Source organism: Monopterus albus, unplaced genomic scaffold, assembly GCF_001952655.1.
Source record: "Monopterus albus unplaced genomic scaffold, M_albus_1.0 scaffold8.1, whole genome shotgun sequence".
NCBI lineage: Eukaryota > Metazoa > Chordata > Actinopteri > Synbranchiformes > Synbranchidae > Monopterus > Monopterus albus.
The window spans coordinates 1,558,042-1,559,609 of NW_018127888.1; the positions used below are offsets into that span (position 1 = coordinate 1,558,042).

Genomic DNA, 1,568 nt, shown 5'->3' on the forward strand with positions numbered 1-1,568 from the left:
TTGCGGGGGGCGTGCAGCCAATCCCAGCTGACACTGGGCGAAAGGCGGAGTCCACCCATGTGGTATTGTACATGGTTCTAAACCAAAAATGTTGAATTACTTACATGAATTTTAATAAACACTTTTTTAAATTTTAGCATTGTTGCTGCTGAATGCTGTTGGATACAATTTAAAAATGACTAAAATTAACTAGAATGGTAATATTCTATGCAAAACACAAAACTAACTAACTAAAAAAGCATTGTATTGGCAGACACTAGGCAAACTCACGCATACACACACACACACACACACACACACACACACACACACACACACACACACACACACACAGAGAGAGACGTTCTCTCTGGAATAGTTGGTGCCAACGGCATATCATTGCCTACAGGGGTGTCTGAATCACTGCCAGAATACAATGTTGTTACAGAAAAAGAGAAAGCAATGAGGAAACACCCTTTGGGGAAAGTTTTTAAAAAGTTGAAGTGTGAAAGGTAGGAGGCCGGAAAAAGAGGAAGAGGAAATAAAAAAGAACAGAAAGAGAGACAAAAACAAGCAGAGCTGAGAAAAAAAGGATGCCACAGGACAAATGACTGGAGCAAATAATTTGTGTAGCACAAGACAAATACACACCGAAAAAGACATTTGCTTTGTAGTGCTCCTCAAGCCTCTGCCAGACACATTATTTTGCCCAGATAACACAGACACACACACACACAGACACACACCTGGTCCACGGTGGTTTTTCTCCATCCAGATGTAACAGTTGCTCTGGGCTACACCAGTCTGGGAGTCCAGGAAGGGGAGACGCATGGAGCGCTCGGCACACAGACGGGCATTGTAGCTGCGACAGTGTTCAATGGCCTCCTTGTAGAACTCCTCACCAAGACTGAGAGAGGAGGGGGGAGGAGAAGAAAGGGGGAGGGGGTGTGGAGGTCAAAGGTGAAGGAGTAAATACGGTCCAACATCAACAGGGATACAAAAACCACGAGATGGGTGTGTGTGTGTGTCTGGGTCAAAAGAGGACGGGCTTCAAATGGATTTTCATGGATAGTTGTAGGACATGTTTTGCATATGTGTGTTCAAGCGCTAAGCTACACACACATCTTAGTGCATGTGTGTTAGTCAAAAGTAACAGTGAGCATACAGTGGTGTGTGTGTGTGTGTGCATGTAGGCAAGCCATGGAAATGCACACTCCTATTAACCTGGGTCACAGCAAATGAGCTGGCATCTATACCCTGTTAAACCCCCCCCCACACACGCACACACACACACACACACACACACACACACACACACATTCTTGATGACTGCACCTCCAGATTGCCTGTAGGGAGAAGAAGAACAAGAAAAACAATAGATGTGCAGTGAGTCACTCCTACACCCCACTCACCATTCATTTGTCTTTACGTCTTTCCTTCACTCTCACACTCCTTCACCTTTCGCTCAATTATTTGTCTTTGCTTTTTGCCTGTTTAACTCTCAGACTCTGCCCATCTCTAGCTACACTTCTTTTTTAAATTTTCAACTTTATTCACACTTCTCTCTCTCTTCTCTTTGTCTCTCTAAT

The 1,568-nt window shown here is 44.1% G+C and overlaps 1 protein-coding gene across 3 annotated transcripts in view; it reads right to left on the minus strand.

The window, feature by feature from the left end:
• Positions 1–1,568, minus strand: part of dpf1 (double PHD fingers 1) — a 35,613-nt gene that overhangs the window by 24,182 nt on the left and 9,863 nt on the right. For all 3 annotated transcript variants that reach the window (XM_020585610.1, XM_020585601.1, XM_020585619.1), the window contains exons 2-3: positions 1,299–1,325; positions 726–889 (exon numbers count right to left, since the gene is read on the minus strand). In XM_020585610.1, the coding sequence (XP_020441266.1) occupies positions 726–889; positions 1,299–1,325 (191 nt within the window). The remainder of the gene's footprint in view (positions 1–725; positions 890–1,298; positions 1,326–1,568) is intronic.